Source organism: Chrysemys picta, chromosome 3 (genome assembly GCF_011386835.1).
Source record: "Chrysemys picta bellii isolate R12L10 chromosome 3, ASM1138683v2, whole genome shotgun sequence".
NCBI classification, from domain to species: domain Eukaryota; kingdom Metazoa; phylum Chordata; order Testudines; family Emydidae; genus Chrysemys; species Chrysemys picta.
In genome coordinates, this window is record NC_088793.1 from 166924951 (window position 1) to 166948900 (window position 23950).

At 42.1% G+C, this 23950-nt stretch overlaps 2 protein-coding genes and 1 long non-coding RNA gene across 3 annotated transcripts in view; 1 reads left to right on the forward strand and 2 right to left on the reverse strand.

The window, feature by feature from the left end:
* The window catches only part of PPP2R5A (protein phosphatase 2 regulatory subunit B'alpha), a 174683-nt gene extending 168670 nt beyond the window's left edge, over window positions 1-6013 (reverse strand). Inside the window, exon 1 of the mRNA XM_065590650.1 lies at window positions 5858-6013. Coding sequence (XP_065446722.1) covers window positions 5858-5915 — 58 coding nt within the window. The 5' untranslated portion in view covers window positions 5916-6013. The remainder of the gene's footprint in view (window positions 1-5857) is intronic.
* The window catches only part of LOC122174167 (uncharacterized), a 70400-nt gene extending 58790 nt beyond the window's left edge, over window positions 1-11610 (forward strand). Inside the window, exons 2-3 of the long non-coding RNA XR_010600219.1 lie at window positions 7928-8004; window positions 11302-11610. This is a non-coding gene — a long non-coding RNA (uncharacterized LOC122174167). The remainder of the gene's footprint in view (window positions 1-7927; window positions 8005-11301) is intronic.
* The window catches only part of DTL (denticleless E3 ubiquitin protein ligase homolog), a 33929-nt gene continuing 21254 nt past the window's right edge, over window positions 11276-23950 (reverse strand). Inside the window, exons 12-15 of the mRNA XM_024101225.3 lie at window positions 22421-22510; window positions 19540-19678; window positions 14822-15684; window positions 11276-12029 (exon numbers count right to left, since the gene is read on the reverse strand). Of these exons, the coding sequence (XP_023956993.2) occupies window positions 11961-12029; window positions 14822-15684; window positions 19540-19678; window positions 22421-22510 (1161 nt within the window). The 3' untranslated portion in view covers window positions 11276-11960. The remainder of the gene's footprint in view (window positions 12030-14821; window positions 15685-19539; window positions 19679-22420; window positions 22511-23950) is intronic.

Below are 23950 nucleotides of genomic sequence, written 5' to 3' on the forward strand. Positions count from 1 at the left end.
GAAGGTCACACAGTTAAGCATTTGCTAGAGCCAGGAATAGCACCTAGAGCTCCTGGCTTTCATACCTGTACCTTATCTACACAACCATCCTCTCCATAGCTCCTGAAGGTGAGAGACCAGCAGGATTTAAAGGAGTGCAACACATATTGCCTTGAACTAGTTAATTTAATTACTCACCAGCAGGCAGGCTAACGAGGAAGAATATCTACCATAAATGCAAATATGGGCCCTGGCCTCCTGCTTTGTGAGTGAGTGGGAGAGAAATGTAATAGACAAATAGAGCCTGGAGGAAAATCATGAGGGGAAAAATTGTGTTACATCAGACCTAATTTAACACACAGTTTTTGGTAGGCGTTGAAGTCTTTCTATTTCAAGGTGGGGTTTGCGATACCACGGAACTGCACTTCCTATTTAGCTGCCTGCAGTGTGATTATCTCACGGCTCACAGATAAAGCAGAACTGCAGCTGACATGAGATAGAGTTTGAAATATTAAACTGTGCCTTTTGTTCACATGGGTTTTTTCCCTTTCCATTGAGTTTCCCAACATGCCTCTGATGCACTTTGGAACAAGTAAACCTTTTGAAATGATTCTCTTTAACACAAAGAGAAATATCCTCCCCCTCCCTCCCCAGTTGTCATTTAAAAGCTGGGCTCAATTTAAGCAGAGGCATACTGGCAAGAAAGAACAAAGGTGAAGCTTTTTGCCGTGAAAAATGTGAACTCTGTTGATAGAATCTCAAAGCTTGTGCAGCAAAGGTGGTATAAATAAAGAGAGTCACATACAGTACCATAAAAGGCATTCAAACTATGTTGGCACCAGTTCTCTTTTGTGCTAATGATGTGCTACAAAAGGTTTGAGCTTTAAATCAAACAAAGAAAAGACAGGGAAATTCATCTTCAACTCTGGACTAATCTATTGTGTTTACACAGCACTGCCGTCATCGCTGTGCCTCACTTCCTCCCTCTGTAACATGTAGCTAATCCTTCCCACCTTAGTAAAGAACTTTGAGATTCTCAGATGAAAAGTGAAGTGATTGCAAATTACCAGTCTATTTGTTCTTTGTTTTATGTATGAATCTAGTAAATAGTAATTGTGGAAGCATCCAAATTATACGGCAGTACTTCACATATGTTTGAAAGAGACACCGCTAAGGTATCATTTCTCCATGGGAGAAATGTCACAGTCTCACAGACAAATGTTTGATTTGCAAACCAACAACTGCAGTGATGAAAAATTAGCAAAATGCAGGGCGAAGATAAATCAAAATGAGAGAGAAGCAAATGCTTTCATGCATGTAATCTGTGTGCTGTTCCACTATTGCATCAGAGTTTAATAGCTTTTACCTTTAAAATAACCCAGAAAAATTGCAGATGTTTTTATCTGAAGACACTAGCCTTTTGCTTCCTGCAGATCTGCTGAAGTGAGATTTGTATTTTTATTGAGAAAACAAGATAAATAAAAACAGATAATTTACTACTGTGAAAAAAGTTTCCACGGTTCAGTTATGGTAAGGTTGCATAGGCCAGAGGCTTAGCAAATAAGACAGGTGACTGCAATGGAGCATGAAGGCACAGCTTAATTTAAACTAAGAACTGCCATCTGGTGGTGTTTGGTCTTACTAAAAATCTGAAATGACAATTCATTGCACTGAACTCTGAACCTATTTGAAAACAAAAATATGCAAAACAAACAAACATGGTCATGGTGTGATTGGATGGAAAAGCTTCATCTCTTGACAGCTCTTAGATTGCTAGCCTATATTAGCATTGTAAGTATTTTTACGGTGGTTTAAGCTTTATTATGTATTTTGAACAAATGCCATAGTTTGGAAGGACTATCTAAAAATGGTTTTTACTTCTTTAAAGGAGATAGGAGGTAATCTTTAAGAGCTCTATTCAAATAGATTGGAATTAAATAGATTGTGGCTCGTGGCACTGCAGCCAGTGATGGAATTTAGAATCCAAACTTTGTATGCAGTGGGCCAGATCCTCAACTGGTGTAAACTGGTGTTACTCCCATGACCAGTGGAGATATGCTGATTTACAACAGCTGAGAATCTGGCCCTTTGTTTATGGAATTCACACAGCAGGCTTGGGCAACAACTCACAGCAGAGCAGAAGGCTGAGTCTCATCTTCTATCCCTGGACAGAAAATTGCCCCCCCTCCCCCCACACACATTATGTACAAGGCGCCGGACAAGAGCTAACGTACAAGGGGAATGCTCTCCAGTCGTGTGTGACAGCAGGAAGTTGCCTGGACATGAAAACATGCATGTTTCTTGTGCCTGCAGCAGATCTGCACAGAGGCACTTGCAGCTTCTGTATCCTTATGGTTGTCCCCAAGCTTACAACTTTAGTGTTGATTAGAGGCAACATTTTCAAAAGTGAGTTAAGAGCCAAAGTTTCATTACAAAAAAAAAATCAATAAGACTTAAGTTACTAAATAACTTGGGAGTTTTTAAAAAAGTGACTTTGTGTAGCTAAGAGCAAAATGATCTGTTTTCTGATCTTGTGTTCACTTAAAGCCCATTCAATCAAGGACATTCCTCAGACAGAATCAACATCTACACCTTTTTTTTGTCTTTGCTTCTGCCCGTTGCACAATCTGTGTCATGAGCTTTCAGCTGGTTGCTTACTATTTAGAAAGCAGAGGCTTGCGTCAATTAGTTTACAAACCATAGTGGCACGATGGTTCATGGACCTGGTCACTGTAACACTGAATGAACCTCTCTACTATAGGAATGATTTTTGGCCCCTCAGTGTCGTTGAATATTGAAACAACTGGGGGGTGATCTGGCAGCAGGATTTTCTACAAATGAGAGATCACTAGCAGCATTATAAAGCAATTATTTAGCAAACAGGCCAGAAGTTCAAAGCCTGGCGATACCACTATAACGTATGGATATGAGTGGAGGTTGCTACAGAAATGAGTGTGTGATGTTACCTTATGCTATTAAGCAGTAGCTACGTTTCAATCCCGAAGTAGTCGCCCTTCAGTAGTGAGTGAACCATTTCTTTTATATAATTTATACACACACAGCTTGTAAAGGGCCTTGGATCAATCTCAAAGAACATATTGTCGATGAGAGCAACATCTGATTACTAAGAGTTGGGGTCCTGGCCTGGAACAGCAAGCCTTCAAGTCTATGCCCTACTTATCACAAGGATAATCTACTACTAATCCAGTTTTTAGATAGAGTTACTGGAAAAATGAAGTTTTGTGGGCAGCAGAGGCTGCATTTTGTTCTGCAGAAGGCTACATTTTGCCGTATGTGTATGTGAAAGGATGCGCTCTCACAGTCTCCATCACTTTAATTATTCAATAGAATACGCATAAGTGGCCAGACTTTCCGATGAAAGGGTTGAAAGGGTGTGGGAACATGTTCTGGTACTTCCCACACACCTACGTTATGCTGATACGCAGCAATGGGGCAGAGTATGTATCATTTCTGCTGAATAGGGCCTTAGAGAATACAGTCAAGTCTCCACCTAAATCTTGCTTGCATTGTGTCTTCTCGCTAGCATAATTTTGCCTCCAGGACCTGCAATAATTTTCATTGCTAATTCTGAGCCACACTTGTCTAAAGTATATACTGGGGAATTTCTGTGTTGTAAGACCTTGCTCTTATTTATACACAGGGAAGGAGCTCTAGTATATTATGAAATGTAAATGTAGTAGTTGTAAACTTGATTGAATTTGAACTTATCATAAACTTGGCCCAGTTAGAAAGTGTAATAAAGAAGCATTTCAGCATGGCAGCAAAGCCGTAGGGGCTGATACTGGGTAGTGCTCTTTTGAAAACCTTGTTTAAAATCTGAACATGTCAGGAAACTAGGTGCCCCAAGGAGACTGGGACAAGTGACCATCTGCTGGCCACAGGAGGTACGTGAAGTGAGATTGGTCTTAGGCTAGGACCTAGCCTAAGGTGCCATGCGTCCACCTCACAAAAAACAAACCAGTCACGGTGCCACAACTGATCAAGTACCAGCTTTGTTGCCAGGGAATGAGTAAGCCTGAATACTAGACCCCTTTGCTCTAGAAATGGTCTCTTCACATAAGGGTAGTTTGGGGAAGCTTTTGCCCCTGGGGTATCTGTACTATGGCTAAGCAGAGCTCCAGGATCCAGGCCTGTCAAGCACGCTCTTCTGACAAGCACTAACCTCACAAGAGTGCTTTTCAAATGAACGCCTCATCTCCCCACCCCTAAGAAAATTCAAGTACAAAGATATCAGGAATGGAAATGTGGTAGCAAGACAGCGAGTGCTTAGCTGCTGCAGGAATGCACATGATAGGACAGAGTGTAATATCATTTACATAAATCCAAAAGTGAGAGAGGCCCTTCTTGGCCCAAGGAGTAAGAAAAGGTCACTGCCACAAGGTGCAAATATTAGTCACTATAATCTGAAGAAGAGCTCTGTGGAGCTTGAAAGCTTCTCTCTCTCACCAACAGAAGTTGGTCCAATAAAAGACATTACTTCACCCACCTTGTCTCTCTAATAGAGGGGTGGGCAAACTTTTGGGGCCAAGGGTCACATCTGGGTGGGAAAATTGTATGCAGGGCCGGGGCAGGGGGTTGGGGTGTGGGAGGGGGTACGGTGTGCAGGAAGGGGCTCAGGGCAAGGAATTGGGGCAGAGGAGGGGTGCGGGGCATATGAGGAGGCTTGGAAGGGGGTTGCGGTGCAGGAGTGCAGGGGGGGCTCAGGGCAGGGGGTTGGGGTGTAGGAGGGGTGTGGGGTGCAGCAGGGGGCTCAGGGCAGGGGTTTGGGTGCACAGGGGTGTACGAAGGGGCTCAGGGCAGAGGATTGGGGTGCACAGGGGTGCAGGGTGCAACAGGGAGCTCAGGGCAGAGGATTGGGGTGCAGGAAGGGGCTCAGGGCAGGGAGTGGGGTGCAGGAAGGGTGTGAGGTGCAGGCAGAGGGCTTAGGACAGGGAGTTGGGGGGCGGGGTGCAAGAGGGGTTCGGGCTCCGGCCCGGCACCGCTTACCTAAAGAGGCTCCGGAGTGGCAGCAGCGCGTACCGGGGCCAGAGCAGGCTCCCTGCACGCCTGCCCTGGCCCCATGCTGCGCCGCTCCAGGAAGCGCTGCGGCCCCTGGGGGAAGTGGGGCAGAGAGCTCCGCATGCGCTGCCCTTGCCGCGCCTCCAGGTACCTTCCCCAAAGCTCCCACTGGCCACGGTTCACCGTTCCTGGCCAATGGGAGCTGCAGGGGGTAGTGCCTGGAGGCAAGGGCAACACACGGAGCCCTCTGCGCCCCCCCCCCCAGGGGGCCGCAGGGAATTGGTGTCAGCCGCTTCTGACAGTGGCGCGGGGTCCGCGGCACCACGGGGGGGCAATCCCGTGGGCCGTAGTTTGCCCACCCCTGCTCTAATATCTTGGGGCCAACACGGCTACAACATTGCAAACAGCTATGGCCTAGGCATGATACTTAACATTTAACCGCCCAAGCCTGTGCTATACAACATCAAGCCATTTTTATTGCTACTATTTCCTTTCTGATATACAATAGTGTTTCCATGATTGCTCCTGGGTACTGCTCCAGAGTCTGTCAGGGACTAATTGTCACGTCTTAGCAAATTCCTTTTCGGTTAAGAGGAAGTTTTCCTAATGCCTTGTTCCTCTGAATTGTACTTTGATACTTTGCACTTACATAGTACCTTTCACCTAACAATCTCAAGCCACATTACTTAGGTGAATAACCATTATTGCCATTTCATAGATGGGGAAGCCAAAGCACAGGAATCAGAGTCAGATACAGGAATAGTACCTAGACCTCATGCCTCCCTTGCTCTTACTGCTAACCAATGCAGCTTCCCTGGAATAAGTATCTGAAAGGGAATTTTATTATCTACTTTCTTACCTGTGTCTCGCATAGAGTTTGTTGTTGACTTTAGTTTGATTCTTGTATGCCCAGGCATCTTTCTTGTCTACTTCACACGAATGCCAGTTACCCCCCAATTGCTTCATTACTCCTGTCTTAAAATGATTGCACTTAAAGTTAGAAAAGTTGCATCATCAGAAGCTTAGTTACCTACCCACCAATGCTGACACACAACAAGTGCACCTACAGCAAAATGCAGAGCCTGCTCACGCAAATCAAGGCTTGTTTTATTTTTTATCTGTCACATGGTGTTTTCTGGACTCCATTGGATTTCATAATCACACTCGGTAAACACTCTCCCCCTCTTCCCTCAGTATATCCAAATAAGTTGGTGACAGAGAAAATAATGGTGACACTGAATAATTCAAGAATGTGGTGTGACAGTATTTGCTAAACTCATGTCAATACAGCAAGGCCTCCTGGCCTACTTTGTTATTGCTGTAACGTACAGTATGAGCCTGGTCTATAGTACTACAGGGAAGGGTGGGTTTATTTGATTACTATTAAATGATTTTATAGATGCAAGTTAAAATACCTTCTGCAAGAACAGTAATAGAAAAATAAACTGAAGTGAGATTTTGTTGCAATGATGAAACAATTGGGAGGCTCAGAGCCACGAATAACAGGAATGTCTTGTTGTGTAGGCATAGGTATTGCAACAGAAGAATTCTATATTCTGGTAGGTCAATTTGGCTTTTACTTATTTAGATATATACAAATTAAGGGGCATACTTACCCCTGTGCTCTGAGCAGCCTCAGCATTAAAGACATGGGCAATAGACCTCCCATGCAACTAGACCTCCCATGCAACTAGACAGCAGCTATATGCTCTGTGATCCAAACCAAAAATCTAGGCAACTGGATAGCTAAAGCTTCACTATCTAACTATTCACCTCCTGCACTTTTTCAGACCAACATAGAGGAAGCAATTCCCAAGCTGTAGGACCCCCCAGGAGACCTGCCAGCAACTCCTTCTCATTTACACCAGTGGCACCCAGCTGTGGTATTATGGCAGGGGGAAAGGGGTGGGCCCTCAGGTACTTCACTTAGGCCTTGAAACTGCTAAATACTGAAATACCCTCAAACTATTTAGTTCAAAGAGAAGGTGAAGAGGTGATTTGATCACTGTCTACAAATACCTACATAAGGAAGAGATTTTCTGACAGTAGACAGTTCTTCAACCTACTAGGAAAAGGCAGAATGAGATTGAGTGGCTGGAAGCTGAAGTCAGACAATTTTAGACTACAAATAAGATACAGATTTTTTAACTGCAAAGGTAATTACCCATGCGAACAACTTACCTAGGGATGTGGTGAATTCTCCATCACTTGCAGTCTTTACATCAAGACTGTATATCTTTCTAGAAGAGGTACTACAGCTCAAGCAGAAGTTATGGGTTTGATGCAGAAATTATTGGGTCTTGTGTTATGCAGGTGGTCAGATTAGATGATCATAATGGTCCCTTCTGGCCTTCAAAATCTATGAATATCCGCGGAAGCTTGGGATAACAGGATCTTTCTATAGTAATCTATTCATGGCCTCAAACTGAGAGTTGTTTCCTTAACCTGAAAAAACAAACAAAAAAAAGTTTACATAATTTTAAGAGATTTTTGTTCTGTTTAAAAACAACCAGTTGGAAGTTGAGAAATGAAATGTAGTTCCCAAGCAGAATTTTGGTTTCATCTTCCTAGGTTCATGCTGCTTTAGTATTGTAGAGCTCATTGCTAGAAAGCTACTGGCATTACTCCTCACCCCACCTCCCCTTTTTCAAAGAAAAAAAATCCCCCAAGTGAACTTTGGGTCTATTCCCCTTCAGCATCCCTTTAGACAAACTACTTTAAAATAAACCATGGAGATGTGCTCCCTCCCATCCTTGGGACTGGCTTTATTCGCTCACTTTTTTCTATGATCTCTGGCTTTTTCCACTGTCCAAACAGAGCACTGGTTATGGTCAAAGCCACTCTATGGCTATTCCAAACCCATGAAAGAGATTACTGAGTAACATAATACCTTATATGCCCAAAATCTGACATTTGGTCTATCTTGCAGGCTGGAAAGTCAAAGAAATCCAAAGGAGGTCAATGAGCAATAGTTTTCTGCATGATGCACAAAAATGCTACACTGGGGTAAGAAGTCATTTGTTTATTTTACTAACAGAGATTGAAAAGAATTAGAGGCTGACAATTTACCTCTCATATCGACAAGTGCTCAAGTCAGCATTAAAATGCCTTGAGCACAATGGACCTGGGGACAGACAGACTCCCAAGCTCTGCTTCCGACCTAGTGCCAAAGCAGTGGAATCTACGAGTCTTTTTAAGACTTGACCTTGAGAAATATTGAAAGATCAGACACTTTTGGAAGAGACCTCAGAGTGCATGTGACTGCAACAAAGGGACCTCTGAACATGGTGGCACGTGTGGGTTTCTAATGGATTCTCATGGCAAATTCCTGGTTGGGGAATGCTTGTTTCCAAAGCAAAATTGTATCACACAATTAAATTCCCAAATACAGAACAGGATAGATAAGATATTTAATCCTAGGTTCAACAATTCAAAACTTTCATATGGAAACAAATTAATTTAACCAGCCAGAAGAATCTGACACGAACATTAACAGGAAAATGGACACTAGTTCCAACAGTCGCAATAAGTAGAGTCTTAAGAGGGGATGTGCATCTGAAACACATCATTGCCAGCACAATTATGGGTCACGCTTTAAAAAAAGCATAAGTGATTTAGGCTCTTAAGTACCATTTTTCAAAAGGTGACACTTGAAAATTTTACCTATAGTCTCACTTAGGCATTTCTGAAAAAGTTTTATTTGCCCCGTGATTCAGGAAGCACATCACAATCTAAATTCTTGCAAATATCTTTGCCGCATTCAATAGAATAGGTGTGCAAATATTCACCAAATAGCACAACAGTATAGTGCTGAAAGGTGACTTATAGCAATCAATCTCTAGGGAGAGGGAAGATACAAGGAGGACTAACCAAGGCATAATTAAGAGGCCAGACAATTCAGACTGGACGTGTGACATCTGCAGCAGAATTTCCAGCATGAAAAAGAGGGCAAAGAACATAAAGCACACCACATAAGACTATTGGGAAGAGAACCAGCACTCCTGTAGGGAACGGAGGAGAGCTAGAATACTAGGATTTTGGAATAATTTATTATGGAGAATTTTTAATTTATTTTTTTGTGACGTCTGAGGCTAGAGAGTATTTGGGGATCATGTAGGAGAAAACCTGTTTTAGAAATACATTTGGCTCTTTCAAGACAGGCAAGTGGGTTCAGTTGCTTGGGGACATACATATTAAATGCTTGAGCAGATGCCCTAGGTAAAGACATTACTAGTTGACCTAAACCACATTATGCAATTCTCCTCAGTCTGAAAACAAGAGACTGTCACATCACAAACCAAGTGATTCATACTAACAATTCCTTTCCTATTCCCCTGGAGCCAAGCTTTTTGTCAGGATCAGACTGTGTCACTTTGACGACATAAGAATAAGGGATTCAGTTACGTTCTGTGTCTTCATAGTGTTAGCCAAATTGATTTTGTGTGCTTGGGGTAAGAAGCTGTGCAGAGCTGCCATGAAAGGAGAAGGGCTCTCACATTCCCACTGAAGATTATCTGGCCAGGTATTTGCCCATTTACACTTCTAAACCCCTGAATAATCAGCTGAGGAGTAGAGATGAGTAAGGGTTTAGGTGTGGGAGTTATTCCCAGAAGTGGAAGGTATCATTAAAAGTATGAGAGGGATTCACTTCAAGAGGACCAGAATTTCACCCTCACCATCCTATCCCCTCACAACTGTAACCTCTCACAAAGCTGTGGAGGGGACGGATGGACGGACACCCATGGAATTTCTGTGGGAGTTTATGCTCGTTATGCAGCCCCACTGAAACCGCTGGCAATACAGAGTACAAATCAGCAGAGTTTGCTTACACGTGTGTAAGATACTTAGCAGAACATTAAACTGTCCTATTGACTTTAGTTTGCCCTCTACGTTAAGTTTCAATTCCTCCCACCCTTTAAGGTCAAGTTTAATGGTGAGCTACTTTTGAACATCAAAGTGTCAGGCTTTTTTAGACATAGTTAGCTCAAGATATTGGATTGACTCAGACACCACTTAAAGGTTCCAGTTTTTGAAGCAAGGTTTAATAAATGGCTGAAGTATATTTTACTTGTCCAATTTAATGTTAGTTTGATATTTCTCCAAAGCTAGATGGCTGCTGTCAACTTGAAACTGAGTCAATGTTACAAAAATTAGAAAGTAATTTCAGGTTCTATACCTGTCTTTGAGTCTTCCTGCCAACAGTGCAGTTTTACTATCATATTTAAAAAAAAACAAAAAAAAGTGTATTTCTCTCCCTCCTTGCTGTGTAAAGAGAAATTGGTGATACAGGAGACTCAGTGAAAGAGTACCTAAAGTGCTTTCCAATGCACACAGTAAAATATAAACCAGGAAAATATAAAACTTTTTTCCTCTAATCCATTTCAGTTCTAGAAATAAGTCATTTAACATTAGTAGGTGCAAAAGTTTCAGACAGAAATGTGACTTAATTCTATTGTGTTTCTTTAAATAACGTTCAGGAGGTCTGCAATCCTGAGGCTTGAAATAGACAGACTTTCATAGATTTTTAAGGCCAAAAAGGACCATTAGATCATTTAGTCTGACCTCCTGTAAAATACAGACCTTAGAATTTCAGCCAGTTACTCCTGTACTGAACCAATAACTTGTGAGTTAGTCATCATCAGCATAACATATCTATTTGAATTCTGTCTGGCTCATTACACCTCAGTGTCCCTTCATTACGTTTTAGCACCAGCAAGATGTTTCAGTCTGAACTATCAGCGGTGGTGACAAAGGGCTTTAGCTGCAGAATCCTGACCCCATTTGGGACAGCCAACCATAATCACACTACCCAATTATATACATTATTCTCCAATCCAAGCCTTTTAAGCATTAATATTAGTATTACAACCTAAACTCTGTGAAGTGGGGGTTTTTTTCTGCCTCTAACATCAAGACAGTTATGCTACAATTTACATCCATAAAAGGTCAATAAGCTAGTATGGAATGCTTTCTCCTAAAGCCAATTTTGTTTGGGATAGACTAAAATCTGATAACTTCTAACTGACCTTGACAACACTTGATTTAAAAGGGGGGATCAGGCTTCCAGCCTCGACAGCCATGCTCTCCATGGTTACAAGACTATCATGGGTGTCCTTGGGCTAGCAGAGGCTGGAGTATGGAAAGCAGCAAACTTGGGAGATGGTGGGAGAGGGGAATTTTTTTAAAAAGAAGGCAAAAATGCCCTTAGCTATACTGTATCTTTTCTCACACTGCAAGAATCACATGCACCACTGGAAAAGTAAGACAGACACTCTGGAACATTAAAATGTTTTGTATTTACAGGAAGATAAGTCACATTTACAGGCTTCTTTGCTGAAATGGGAGAGTCATTGCTATACAAGAAAAACAAGCTGTAGAAATATCCTTTAGCAGAAATGGTGGCTCCAGTCTATTTGCAACAACAGTTTCTCCACGACATCTCTATTCAGCTGCTATCAAAAGGAGATGGTATGTGTTTTGCATAGTGCTCTTAAGTACAAAAGTTTCAAGATCAGACATCATAAAACAAATATCAACTGACAAGCTGTATTTGACTATGTTAATAACACACATCAAAGATGCTGTTTCTAAAGATAACTAGAGCATTTCACAGATGCCATGTGAAAAAGAACTCACGGGGGAACATTTAACTGAGTGACGTGTTAAAAGAAAACATATATTTTAAAATCCATCACCTACTTCATGTTAATGGCGTGAGTTTCCATTAATTAGCATTCTACGTGTTTCATGCTGAACTAACTTGAGGCTACAAAGTGTAACAGATTTTATAAAAGAATTCAAAGAACAAGAGAATAAAAAAAAATCCAACTTTATTAAGGGCCAACAATGCATTGGCTAATCCTAGTGTCTTCCTCCTTCTGTGTTGCTAAATCCACTTTTGGTAGCACCAGTAGTGTGTCAACAATCAGGGCTACAGTTCCTTTCAAATGCAGTACACTGCACTAGTCATCCTGTGACTTTCGATGGAAGTACGTGCAGATCTTCCTCATGGAAACTGAAGTGACTGCAACCTAGAAGAGATTCAAGTCAACTATAAACATGTGTATTTGACAGTAGATGTCCCCATCTAGTTCTTCCAGGTTAAACTCTGGACGCACTGTAAAAGTCTTTTAAACTTCTCCCCTCCATAACTGCAACAGCTTGTCTATGCCGAGGAGCTGCCAAGTTACATACTGTTAAAAGGACAACCATTATGTTCTTTGCAATAATTTGTATGGCTTCTGGGACATTGGGATCCTGTTTAGTGACAGGAAACATTTGCTAAAATCCTTGAGTTACCCTTCTGTTCTATGAGAAGAGCCAGAGGCTCTAGTTTTTACCCTGTCTGCACCAGATACAAAATTTCATAGATTTTAAGACCAGAAGACATCATTATGATCATTTAGTCTGGGGCCATAGATTTTTCATTTGCATCAAGACCAACCTGAGGCAGAGCTAGAGTATGTTGTTTAGAAAGACATTCAATCATGAAAGGACTAAGTCTCTGAAGTGCATTACTGAATGGTCTGTATTGTTAGCACTCTGCATGAGCCCAAATGCTGGTGTGAGACAAAACTAAGGTGGATAGGAAGGGATTTTACCAAGATAAGCCCTAGTCATTATGACAGTTTCAAAGATAATTTGTAGCCCAAATTCTATTCTACCATCAAGTTTCAAATTCTGGTGTAACTAAAGATTGTATTCAGTGGTAACCATGTTAGTCTGTATCAGCAAAAAAAATGAAGAGTCCTTGCGGCACCTTAGAGACTAACAAATTTATTTGGGCATAAGCTTTCGTGGGCTAGAACCCACTTCATCAGATGTATGAAGTGAAAAATACGGGAGCAGGTATAAATACATGAAAGGATGGGGGTTGCTTTACCAAGTGTGAGGTCAGTCTAACGAGATAAATCAATTAACAGCAGAATACCAAGGGAGGAAAAATAACTAATAAATAACAGAGCCAGAGGGTACCAAGAAGTCACCCACTACAGGACAGGCCCAACAAAGAAAGTAACAGAACGCCACTGGCTGTCACCTACAGCCCCCAACTAAAACCTCTCCAGCACATCATCAAAGATCTACAAACTATCCTGAAGGACGATCCCTTACTCTCACAGACCTTGGGAGACAGACCAGTCCTCGCTTACAGACAGCCCCCCAACCTGAAGCAAATACTCATCAGCAACTACACACCACACAACAAAAACACCAACTCAGGAACCAAACCCTGCTACAAACCCCGGTCCCAACTATGTCCACATATCTATTCAAGGGACACCATCATAGGACTTAACCACATCAGCCACACCATCTGGGCTCATTCACCTGCACATCAACCAATGTGATATATGCCATCATGTGCCAGCAATGACCCTGTGCCATGTACATTGGCCAAACCGGACAGTCTCTATGCAAAAGAATAAATGGACACAAATCTAACATCAGGAATCATAACATTCAAAAACCAGTAGGAGAACATTTCAATCTCTCTGGTCACTCAATAACAGACCTCAAAGTGGCAATTCTTCAACAACAAAAACTTCAAAAACAGACTCCAATGTGAAGCTGCAGAACTGGAATTAATTTGCAAACTGGATACCATCAGATTAGGCCTGAATAAAGACTGGGAGTGATTGGGTCATTACAAAACCTAAACTTAATTTCCCCAATACTAATTTCTCCCTATTGTTACTCACACCTTCTTGTCAACTGTCTGTAATGGGCCACTCTCTTACCACTTCAAAAGTTATTTTTCCTCCCTTGGTATCCTGTTGTTAATTGATTTCTCATTAGACTGACCTCACACTTGGTAAAGCAACCCCCATCCTTTCATGTATTTATATCTGCTCCTGTATTTTTCACTTCATACATCTGATGAAGTGGGTTCTAGCCCATGAAAGCTTAGGCCCAAATAAATGTATTAGTCTCTAAGGCGCTACAAGGACTCCTCATTTTTTTTTTAAAGATTGTAATAATCATACCTCAGTTATCAGTTTTATAAACAGCTCAGCAGTCCTCTGAAAACTGATTTGGGAAGTTACAGGCATCATGGGATTCCATGTATATTGATTCAGTGACAACATGCAAATTGAGAATTTGCTCTAAAGCACAAAAAACTCCTCATATGCCAACCATTTTAACCACTCTGCAAATGCAGAAAGTCATGCTGGGTTCCTGCTTTCTTGCACAACACAAATAGTAAGGAGTCTTTAGGCCAAGTTCTGCCCTCTGACAGTTGTGCAATCCCTTTGTTTTCAATGGTTTTTCCACAGATGTAACCGAGGGTAGAATTTAGTCCCACAATTGTTACAGACTTACAAATTGATACAAGAGCTAGAATAAAATTCAGCGCACTTTCTCCAAAAGCTGGGTTGGGTCTGCAGTGCTAGTGGGGGCCAATTTATGTCATGTAAGTGGGCAGATAAAAAAAATGTAAGCAGCAGATCAGTCAAGTAAGTGCTGTTGTTATTTTCAGAGTAGAAGTGCATTGTAAGTGCCAGTGTCATAGATAATGAGCATTTTCCAATACTCTGTTCTAAATCATTTTCAGTTGAGCAAAACCAGTTCTGTTTCTCTCTCCCAAGAGTACAGGTGGCACTGAAGGATAACATCATTACCCTGAATGGCAGAGATACTGGGGCTTGTTATATCAGATTTCCCTTCCTTCCTCTCCCCTTCCCCTCCTCCCCACAAGCAATGAGGTCTGATGCTCCTTTTGATGCACAAGTTGCAAATGGGAGTTGTGCAACACTGCAAGAAGAGAACAGAACCCAGAGTTCAACCGTTTCTCTGCTGTTGTAACCATGCCTAGTCTACTTACAGATCCCGATGGACTGGCTGCAGTCGCTGCCTCTTGTCTTGTGCTGGGACTCCGAGAGGATGGGGGGCTGTTGCCTGACGCTTTTTGGCTACTGGCCTTGCTAGTCTTCAGCTTCTCTCCCATTGCAGACAGCCAGTTTTTTTCCCCAGGTGAACTATTCTCTTTGTCCAGCACATCAGCTCCTTTCCTGCAGGAGTTCTTTAAAGGAAGAGGGGGAGTCTGGAAGCCTGCCTGATTAAGAGGGCTTTCAGGAAGGGATGTCTCCTTTGGGCTCTGGCCACAGCCTTCAGTTCCATTATTCAACTCAGCAAGGCTCAGACAGTCTTCATTACAGGCCTTTTGGCCTGCTGCCAAGAAGCACAAATCCAGCTTGGATTTTTTAGCCACTGGGTCCAGCTCAGTCACACAACTGCAGCCTTTCAGACACTTCTGCCCCATGTGATCTCCCTTGCTGGACTCCAGCCTCCTTTTGGCTCGCTTCTCAAACCGTGAGTGTGGTGCTACAGGGGTGCCAACTGCCTCTGGAAGACCTTGTGTGACCTCTGCCAGGGCTTTTCTTGGCGAAGGCGTCTTTGTTCCCATCCCTGGTGGAGAGGAGTATGGAGTCCTGGTAACCCAGTGTTTAATGGACATCTTGGTGGAAGATGATGGTTTGGGAGAAGTGCCTGATATGGCTTTGCTTTGCTTCGCTGGAGTGTGGGCCTCGACTGTTGGGTTTTTGAGAGAGAATGTTGGAGTGTTGGTAGAAAGAGGAAGGTCCCCAGCATAGCTGGGAGCACAAGCTGCTGGCCGGGGTGAGGAAATGCATGGGCTACCCACCATGGAGACTTTTGCAGGAGTTCTCTGCGTGCTGACTGGTACTACTGATGGAAGAGAAACAAAACAGTCAAGTGAGTGACACAGTACAGCAACAGCAAGTGAAGAGAGACAGATTAAAGTTAGACCTTAAATAAGCCCCCCAGACTCTGGGACATTCAGAATCTGAATTTAGCAGCTAACCTATTTGTCTAATGCTCCCCACCCCAGATCTAAACACCTCTAAGCTCCCATGATTTCAACAGCAGCAGAGTTAGACCAATACTGAGCACTTTTGAAAACTCCACAGAACATAGGATCCTTATTTGATGGCACTCGTCTACCCCAGTTGTAACTGGCACCTCTTAAAAGAGCTGCAATTAGAAGACTAAAATGGACGGAAGGATCAAGACGTATTTTAGTCATTGACCTCCCAACACAGCCGCAATGGGAAGAGAGGGAAGCATATTTTTAGAAAGTGCCTCAGCCCAATTATTTTTTCCTTGAGGACCAATCTGTACAATAGCTATAACTGAGTCAGGATTTAGTGCAGTTAGAAGTTTTGTAGATGTGACCCGTGTCCCTGTAGCTCACTTAAACCCAGACCTGTCCAAAGCTTTAGTTCAGTTATGGGGACATGATCCGATCCCATCTACATTACAATTTACAAGTGGTTTTTAACCAGGTCAGGTGACATTGCAACCCAGTCCCACAACTAATTGTAATGTAGATGAAGCCTTTGATTAGAATGCTCTCCATTATGGATAATTGTCCCAACTAGGCTTTGACATTCATACACCAGTAAGATAGATAAGGTGGGAGCTAAGAAAGGTTTCACATTTCTCCTACTATCCTTTTGCTGGAGAATATTCTGCAAGGATAGGTTACTGGGTAGCAGTCAGTTATTTACAGTGCAAAGGGACAGGCTAGAAATTCCCCACATCTTGTACGAGGTCTTAGATTCCAAGAAAGATAGAAGTAACTGATGGATTGGTTGCCATGACAAATGAGTGATTTTTTTTTTAAATAAGCAATTTCCATGTACGTATAGCACAGTGGCTATTGAAATCATCAGCATGTTATGAAATAAACTGCGTATAAATCCATCTACTCAACTGCATACCCACATCTTGCGTTGTAAAGCAAAGCATAGTCATCAGTGTTTATCAGCTGTGTACCAGGAATCCCACAATAAATCTGAGGGCAGCATGCATTTAAGCTACATCTCAGGCCAAAACAAATCAGTAATTATTAAGCTGTTTTTCAAAAGAGATATTTTACTTTGAAGAGAGACGATGTACTAATGTGTGTCCAATGTCTGCTTTTCAGATGCTGAAATGTCATGTATCTGAAGGAACCTTTTTGGTCCTAAACTTGAGGTGGTACAATTAAATAAGACAGCACGTTAGCTACCTTAAGCACACTGTTTCACCAAGGAGCAAAAGGGCTCTAAACATTTTCTGCATACCAGGGAGTTAGTCTGAAACTCTTAATTCTCAGCATTAGCTGTTATGCGGTAAAGTACTTAATTAGGGTGCTGAAGTCTTGTGGGAATGAAGTGCCATTTTATTTAGAATGTTGTACTTGCTTGTGAGATGGTGTGCATGGTGTAAACGCCTACATAACTTCTCAATAATACACTACACATCAGCTTTTTTTGATCCTTATCCTTCCTGAAGACTCTCGTATAATATTGCCCAATAATGTCTTTACACCTTTAAATTCACGTACTGAGCAAACAGAGTAGACTACAAATGTCAACCACTTTAAAGCACAAGGTGGAGTTAAATGTTCCTTTCCCAATGATGTTTATTAGTCCAGACTGAAACAAGTTATTATGAACTCATAGCAGGGTCATTGCTAAGATTTGGTCTTTTAACCTTGGCCCTAATGAGCACTTACTTACAGGACTATATTATCTCAGCTGGAGAATTAGTTGTGCTTAAAATGTAAGCTCTTAGATGTGGAAGAAGGGTAGTAGTGATCTCAGCAACCCCCTCTCACTAGTGATTAGCTACAAATTCATACACTAGAAATGTGGGGTGATGAGCTGGAACGAGGATGTGGCTGCCCACAACCATGGCAGACTGAAAAATATATTCTGGAGTCACTACCTCTGGAAAAGTGAAAGCTATCTTGATTTAGATGCTGGATTGATGGTGATGATTAAAGGTAGCCTGTGATGCTACCAAATGCCTATATCCCCAGTGCTGGGAAACAGAATAGAAGCAGCAAGCTTTTTTGTAGCAGTTTGTGCACCAGTCAAACATTCAGACCTCAAATTCTATTAACAAGTCAAGTCTATTGCCACTGATATCACTCCCCAACAATTCTACAAGGCTGTTATATTTAACACTGAGTACAAGCCTCTTCCAAGCTGCCAGTCAAATGAATGATGTATATGTCTGTAGGACTCAAACAGATACATGCACAATGTATACTAACAGTGGGGATTTCTCTCTCTCTTGCTCTCACCCTATCCATTTTCTACAGCAACATTATGGGCTTCAAGAATCAAAAGAATCACAAATTCAAGAGACAGCCCAGCTCTAGCGATTCTGATTACATGAAGGGCAGAGAAATTAATAGCACTTAACAAATTTATATACATAATTTCCCAAGGGAAGGAAGCTGTGTTTGCTGCATGCCACAGTGCAGGTTAACAGTCAACACATAGCCACAACTTCACAATTTGTTCCATTTAAATGGGTAGGATGCAATCTAGATTTCATCTAAACAGACCTGAAATGCTATTTGGTTAGCCAACTATGAATCAGTTTGCAGATAGCTCCCGTATTCTAACAGCATGTGTTTTGTGTTCAAAGAGCCAAGGTCAGCAGGAAGCCTGCTGTTGCAGACACAAGGTCTGTGTGCTTCCTCTTCCCTCCTGGGTTGTTTTAATGCATAGAGAACAAAGAGAAATCATATTTTATCTAGTATAATTGCCAAATTCGATTTGTAAAGATCCAGGGTACAGGCAGCTTTGGGTTTTCAAGTTTCTCGATGACACAAGTGTCCATATTTATTTCTGAGGGAATACATTGTGAAATAGTTTCTCAGCAGCTCACTGAAACAAAGCGCGTGTATGTGTGTGGTGAGCAACTATGGAAGAGAGCTGGCACTTACCCACCTATTGTCCCGCAAGCTTCCTGCAAGACAGTTACGCACTAGCAAAAAGCTAATTTTAATGTTATCCTAGTCAGGGGGATTACAAAACCTTCCACTTGTATTTACAACAATGAAGGTGAAGCTCATTTGGAAAGTCAGTAGAGGGAGATAGATCAACACAGGAAATGACACCAACCAGCCACTGCCAACTCATTTTTGGTCCAAATTTTAAATATTTCTGATACAGCTATCTTCATATTCCACTTTGCATTTATTATTGCTTTATTTTATAATATCTGTGAATAGATTTCCATGTACACACATCAGTGGTTAAAAGAATAGGTGCATTTTAGAAAGCCATCACTGAACTGCACGTCTGAGTTCTGCAGTAAATACTACTGTATTGTGCCGGAATAATAATTTACAGCAAGACAGAGTCAAATTAAGATTACATTTCTAATGGAATGTAAGAGTTTAGAAGCAGGTGTGTATAGTTCTGGAATGTTGAAAAGGCACCTTGTCCTGTAGAAAGGGAGTGCTTTGTTTTGTTTAAAAACAAAAAAAGAGAGGAAGTCAGTGTTATTTAATTGAATTCATCTGCTGGGCAAGAGGAAAATTTCAAAGCTCCAAGGCTGCATATGCAATACCACCCGTTTACTGGATAGTACATCAGGCCTGGGCAAATGCATGAATTCACATTTCTAAAGAAATGAATAGCAATAGCCAATAGGAAAGCTTTTGCTGAACCAGTAAATACACAGAATTCTGAAGTACTGTTCCTATGTTGTGGGACAAAATACCCCTAAGGGCCTTACCTATTCCATTTTGCTCTTCTGGTTTCTTCTGACAGACCCAGCCTACCAAGTTGACTTTGCCTGATGTCAGTCTCTCCTTATCACAGTCACGCCGTAAGCGCCAAATCCTCACAGTGTTGTCATCAGAACATGTGGCGATCTACAGCATAAATCAGTAGGTTAGACCACTGTGAAGCCAGGTCCCACAGTCACTGGCAAATCAATCCAAGAGAGTTGGTACTCTCAGTACTCTGTGCCAATAAGTGTTCTGCACGGAGCCCTCCCTGTCCACTAACAAATAGGTAAAGGAACTGCCAGCGAAAAACAAATGCTGTCTAATTACTGTACCAGAGGAAAAAGCTATCTATTTCCCTTGAATGTGATCTGACAGGAGAAATCCTCCATCTACCCCTTTTATGGCAAAGAAATCGCAGCCTGCCCATTTGCTTTGTGAAGATTCTGTGGCAGGCAGCCATTTGCTCCACAAGTGCCAATATATACAGTATTTGTTTATTGACATTTCAGTAACTCAGTAAATAATAGCAGAAATCCAGACACTATCCAAAGCTCATGTTCCAAGAGGAAACAGACAGCAGAAGATATGAATTCAACATTTTGTATCAGTGTCCAATGCTCCTTCTCTCACTCCTCACCTTTCCTTGCTTGGGGACAAACATTTGCAGTGTTCTAAATAGGTAATGTTGGAGCAAGGATAAACGCTGGAAAGCGATTGTGTCACTAAGCAGACTTTGCCATCATCCAGTGTCAGTAGCACTTGGTACAGAAAAGCAAGAGACAGGACTAAAGTTTAGGTGCAGCAGATCCCTATATAATGGCATGTTGCGCTTCCAAATAATCAGTGGAACCTGCCAAACAGGCATCAGAACTTTTATTTATCTCCTTTTGTGCTATATATACAGTGATTCACCTGGGAATTAGTAAAAAAGGAAGCGCTATGGCCTATGTTCACAGTAATCAAGATGCTTTTCCCCTGGCCTCCCCAACACCAACATCAGCTCTACAAAACTCTGCTGGTAGGCTTGTCTTCCTTGCCTGGGGTTCAGACCACATCACTTGCCTCTTCCAGTCTTTCCATTGGCTCCTCATCTCCTCTGCATCAACTTCAAGTTTCTTGTCGTTGCATTCGAGTACCTGCCTAACCCCCCACTCCTTTCTGAACTGCCTTTGACTTCTTTTACATTGGCCCAGATTTTAATGCCCTGTTTGCTTTCTTCTCCCATGCTACTATGGTCAGGATACTGGACTTGATGGAACATAGGTCTGATCCAGCACTGCAATTCCTATCAGGGCCGGCTCCAGGCACCAGCCCTCCAAGCATGTGCTTGGGGCGGCACCTGGAGGGGGGCGGTGCTCACCCCGGGAGAGCGGGGCCGCGGCCGGGCTTGCCGCCCTCCCCCGGCGCTCCGGCCAGCTGGGGAGACTGGGGCCCCGGCCGGGCTCGCCACCCTCCCCACGGCGCTCCGGCCGGCCAGGGAGAGCGGGGCCGCGCTCCCCGCGGGGGGGAGCAGGGAGCGGTGGGAGGCTTTTTTGCCTGGGGCGGCAAAAAAGCCAGAGCCGGCCCTGATTCCTATGCCACCCCTACAACTGGAAAGTATTTCTTGAGCTTGTCTGCAAAGCCACTACCTGATCCTAATTCAAATCCCTCTTGAGGGCCTACTGTGATGCCTAGAGAAACTAGCTGAGTAACAATGGTGGGCAGAGGGGCAACTGAAACCGCCAGCAAGAAACCCTATGGGACTCCTCGGATATCATAGCTGTGGGAGGGGCTTATTCTTGATTTGGAGCTAGACTGGTCTCTTAACCCTACTCCCCATGCCAACAATTCCCTCCCCTCCAGTGATGGCCATATGGGGGAACCACTAATGCTGACCCTTGCGTTTTTGTTAAGATATGGTCCAGGACAGTGAAGCTCTTGGATTTAGCATTGAATTAGAAGTTATGTTGACAGACTCAATATGGCTTATTGAAAGAACAGACATTAATGTTCTTTCCATCTTCCCACTAAAGCTCTCACTGCTCTGCACTAGACTGGCAAATATATCAGTGGACAGACAGCAGAAGACATCAACAAAACTCAGCATATGAAGACCTTGAAGAAATGGCTTCAAATTTTGGCACTATAACATTTAGATTAATCAATTATCAACCTATTTGTTAGCATAACAATTTCCATCAGGAAAGGATTTCATACATTTCCAGGAACAGACTTTTCCAAGTTACTAATAGTTATCAAAGGACTCAAATTACCTGAAAAAAATTTAGGACAGCATCATACTGTATGCACTTGAGGATTTGGTTGAAAATGTAGTGTGGGCAATGTGGCTTGATACCACAAAAAATGGCCTCCCTCCCAAAAATCATACATTTTTGCAAAAAAATATTTTTATTTTTTTTTTAATTTTCCATTTCTCACTGAAAACTTGTTTACCATTTATGGCTTTTTTGTTTGCAGAATTTTTTTTTTTTAAGTAATCACCAATTTTGACTGGTTGGCTTAGTCATTTGGTAGCGTTTATCAAAATAGAAAACTTTAAAAATGAAAAATAATTGAAAATTCTGATTTTAAAAAAAAATTCTGTGGAATATTTCAAAAAATGAAAAAAAAATATCTAGACTTTAAACTCACAGCACTAAACCGTCTTAGGAATTTTCATGAAAACATTTCCGATTAGCTCTAACTCTATGTGAAGGGAAGAGTGTAGCAAGCCAGTTCATCTATGCCATTCTCTTTTCAATAAGGCTTTCCATACAGAGAAGATTCAGTTGCTGGTCAAAACACCCCCCTCAAGTTTTGTAAAACAAACACTATCGTGATCACATCTGGTCCTTCATTCACTGGTTTCACAGGAGATTCCAAAACACAGTTTTTCTAGAAACTAACCTTAGTGAAGTCTGAAGGACACCAGGCAACGGAGGTAACCTCTTGAGAATGACCAAGGAGCATCATGGGAGGAAGATGGGGCTCAGAAATCTAAAAAAACAATCCACAATTTAAAATCAGTTGGATTTCTGCATCAAAAGCATCATTAAGGAAGGCTCCACTCTGCTGATGTAGAATACTATGGTGTCTTTCATCAAGGATCTCAAAACACTCTGCAATGAAATAAGCTTCCCAACACCCTCCGAGGTATGCAAGTATTTTCCCCATTTTATATAGATCTCAGGCACAAAGAAATTAGAATTGCCTGCTTAAGGTCATGCTTGAAGGTCTGTGGCAGAGTTGAGAAGAGAACACAGATCTCCTTAATGCCTGTACTTTAGTCACAAGCCTATCCTCCATGCCTAGGTATAGCAGAACTTCAGAGTTACGAACACCAAAGTTACGAACTGACTGGCAACCATACACCTCATTTGGAGCCAGAAGTACACAATTAGGCAGCAGCAGAGACCAAAAAAAAAAAAAAAGGAAATACTGTACAGTACTCTGTTAAACTACCAAAAATAAAGGGAAAGTTTAAAAAAAGATTTGACAAGGTAAGGAAACTGTTTCTGTGCTTGTTTCATTTAAATTAAGATGGTTAAAAGCAGCATAGTAACGTTTCAAAGCTGTATTAAGTAATGTTCAGTTGTAAACTTTTGAAAGAACAACCATAACATTTTGTTCAGAGTTATGAACATTTCAGAGTTACAAACAACCTCCATTCCCGAGGTGTTTGTAACTCTGAGGTTCTACTGTATCTTGGAAGGTATCACTTATTCCCAAGAATTCAGCACAGTCTCTCTGTATTTATTGAAAACAATGCTCCACATAGAACTGAATGGCTCAAAGCAGGGGAGAAATCAATTTCACACCGATGACATGAGTAAAAGTAGTTACTGTCTGACAGTTACTGAGTAGCCTATGTGAAATAAGTTGGTGGCCTCTGTCCAGTTCCTCATGGACTTGACAGCCACATCTAAAAAACACACCCTCACAATTAGTACCCTGTTGGCCGTCTTGGCAGAAAGGCAAGGAACTGAATAAGCTCTAAGAACAAATTAGCATTTCGCTACTAGAGGTGAAGCAGCTGGGTCAGGATGGAGTGTATTGACAGTGCCTGGGAAAACTTGCACAGGACTCTCTGCTATACATAGGACTTGTCTCCAGGGATGTCAATCCAGCGCCTTGCACAAGCACATTGCTACATTGAATAGCATGGTCCATTTAAGGTTCCAGTAGCTCCTGTTGGAAGCAAGTTTGACTTCTCAGATTCTATGCTGAGTAGAAGGTGACGTTTATAAAGCAACAGGAAGTCTTAAACCCAAGACCTACTTCAAAAAGAAGCAGAATTTGGTAGTTTACTACTTGCTTCAGAGCTAGTTGTTCATGTAGTTGGCAAGTTCCAGTGTGTCTTACAGCCAGCTAGCCTATAATTAACTTTATAATAAGATAGCAACACCGTCAAGGTTCCTTTAAAAAAAAAAAGGTTAT